Below are 2,681 nucleotides of genomic sequence, written 5' to 3'. Positions count from 1 at the left end.
CCATAAGAGTACATACAAAGTTTAAGTCACTATAACTTTTCAAAAAACCCGTGAATTGATTTAAAATTTTACAGGTAGCTTTTTAATAGTAATACGAATCTATAATAACAAATTCAACGTGCTAGCATTGTTTATGTATATAGCCTATACATCCTCAAGCGATTTGAGCTTTGAATATTTTTAGGGAAATCATACGAGTGTCAAATGATTCGAGTCATATTAATAGCATTCATGAGTATATACCCTGCATTCGTGTAGATTGATCGCTTCCAAATTGGGGCAATAACGGGCCAAACACTTGACAGCCCTGTCCGTCAACTGACGGCACCCTTTGCACTGGAAGCTACGAAGCTGCTTGCAACCTCTCACCAATGCTTCGACTCCGTTGTCGGTAAGTAACTCACACCAGGACAGGTTGATATGAGTGAGAAGTGGACAGCCATCCGAGAGATCCTTTAGAGAAATGTCCGTTATCTCGGGACACGAGTCCAAGTTCAGTCGTTGAAGTTTGTGACAGTGACTGCTTAGAGCCGCACATGTGGCGTCTGAGATCTTTTTACATTGGCTTAGGTTCAGTTCCTCGATGTTGGGGCACGACTCAGCCAACTTGCGCATCGAATTGTTCCCAATACTTTGGCACCCTCTGAGAGAGAGCTGTCTCAGGAAACCCCCGCATCTTTTCGATATATTTTCTATAACCGATCCCTGCGTTTGAAACGATCCCGAATTAATTAAATTCGAATAAATGTTTTTCGCGAAAAATGGTGTGAACGACGCCTTGCTTACCACTCCAGAACTCCTGGCTCGCGATTTGTTTCGACCGATTTAATTTTACAATGCTCAATGTAATTACATACTCGAGAAAATTATGAGAGATAATAAGAACGTTTTAATATCGTCGTTAAGGTTTTTATTTCATTGAAGAGCGAAACGGAGGAAAACAGATCTCAAGTAGTAAGCTACGCGCCGCAGTTTTGATTTACCTCTACGTCTCGTTGGAAATCGAAGAGATCGATTCTTTGCCAATTGGATCCATCGAGCGCCAACACGTTCCAGGCTTTGCTTACTTGTGCGCACCGGCATAGTGATACCACATCGAGATACGAGAGAATTCTACCAATGGTACGGCACTAACGTTACATATTTGCTTGATCTGACTACATAATAATGTACTAAGTAATTCTTCGAGCAAAACTCATGATATCACGAAGAAAAATCAACGAAATAAATAATTGTGTAAAAAAAAAATGGAGTGGAATTGGTGTATATTACGATACCTAAGCAGCAACTCTTTGGGCAGTTTCTTATTAATCTGCGCCTCGTCATCATGGAACACCCATGTTAGCTGGAACCAAAAGAAGGAACAATACTGATAAAAACTCATCAACTGATTCGATTTGTTCGACAGATTAACAAGACACGGAACATTTACGCATCAGACATGCCTCACAGTTCACATGGACAAAAAATTGAATGTACGAAGCGCACGATTATTTTGTCGATGATAACGCGAAGCCAGAGACGTGCTTGACCAACCTGCATGTAAGACTGCTTCATGGTCGTGACAGGGCTGTTGTGAGTGTGCGATTGCGATGTGTAATAACCGGCCTGATGATGATAATGATGATGATGTTGGTGGTGATGATGATGGTGATGATGATACGATGGATGCTGTTGTCTCCACCATTGACCACTTGCACCAGATTCCTCGACCGCCTGTACCCCTTGCCCGACTTGGCCCACTCCTACGCCCACGCGACTTACTTTTTTCTAAAACAACGACGATCACCGTCGATCACAGGACTTTTGCATTTCGTTGACACCAATCTTGCTCGAATATCATCTAGGTATCCTCTCTTTTCGTCTTTCTACTTATTTTCCGCACAGAAGATGACTATATGACGATTTCGAAAAAATGTTAGCGACCCAACTTCTCTTAGCAAGCCTAAAATCCAGAATTACTCTAGAGCAAATGGTGGAAATCTATTAGAAACTAACAAGTGCTTACTATTCAAGATATTTATGTCATGGAATAGAATGTGCTATACATGTGTACAGAGGATACAACTTCTATTCTGTAAATATCATATGACATTAATTTCGATCAATAATTTGTAATCGTGTAATGAAATAAAAGGGGACGGATGGTATTGAGCCATCTATCTATTTTTTCTACCTACATAATTAGTAAATCATTAATTGCCCCAGATTGTACTAATAATTAAGTATAAGGTTTCTATGCTCCGGTTTCTAAAATCGGAAGCGAAGCGTTTATGGATTCGATACGCGATCCGTCTATTGATCCTTCTATAAATAACTCTCACAGCTTCGAATTTTATTAAAGAGAATACATAACAATTACTATTGATTAAATACAAATCGTTTCGTTTGAAAAACGCAGTAGCCCTGACGTGGTACGTCTCGATGCAAACGAGCGACCTTGTTGCCGCACAATTGTACGTCTGTCTTTATTATTTTCAATTGGAAAAACGATGAAAAGATACATCATTGTGAATAAAAAACAAATTCGTACAACTACTACAAACGATGAAGTAGGATAAAAAATTGTATCCTCACAGGATTCATTCTCAATATGTAGTTATTTTCATCAATATTTGAAAATGAAATCACATTTATCATTAGAAAAAACTCAATTAGTTTTGAATCCAATTGTTAAACAA

At 39.1% G+C, this 2,681-nt stretch overlaps 1 protein-coding gene across 4 annotated transcripts in view; it reads right to left on the bottom strand.

The window, feature by feature from the left end:
- LOC108627078 (F-box/LRR-repeat protein 20) overlaps nt 1-2,681 on the bottom strand; it is a 15,172-nt gene that overhangs the window by 7,795 nt on the left and 4,696 nt on the right. For 2 of the 4 annotated variants that reach the window (XM_026815363.1, XM_026815349.1), the window contains exons 2-5: nt 1,765-1,770; nt 1,278-1,345; nt 984-1,113; nt 244-705 (exon numbers count right to left, since the gene is read on the bottom strand). In XM_026815363.1, the coding sequence (XP_026671164.1) occupies nt 244-705; nt 984-1,113; nt 1,278-1,345; nt 1,765-1,770 (666 nt within the window). Of the gene's footprint in view, nt 1-243; nt 706-983; nt 1,114-1,277; nt 1,346-1,536; nt 1,771-2,681 lie in introns of all 4 variants that reach the window. The other 2 variants (XM_018028134.2, XM_018028141.2) reach the window with 2 other exon arrangements.

This window comes from Ceratina calcarata, unplaced genomic scaffold, assembly GCF_001652005.2.
Source record: "Ceratina calcarata isolate Rehan_Ccalc_2016 unplaced genomic scaffold, ASM165200v1 scaffold124, whole genome shotgun sequence".
NCBI classification, from domain to species: Eukaryota; Metazoa; Arthropoda; class Insecta; order Hymenoptera; family Apidae; genus Ceratina; species Ceratina calcarata.
This window is presented reverse-complemented; position numbering and strand designations above follow the sequence as displayed.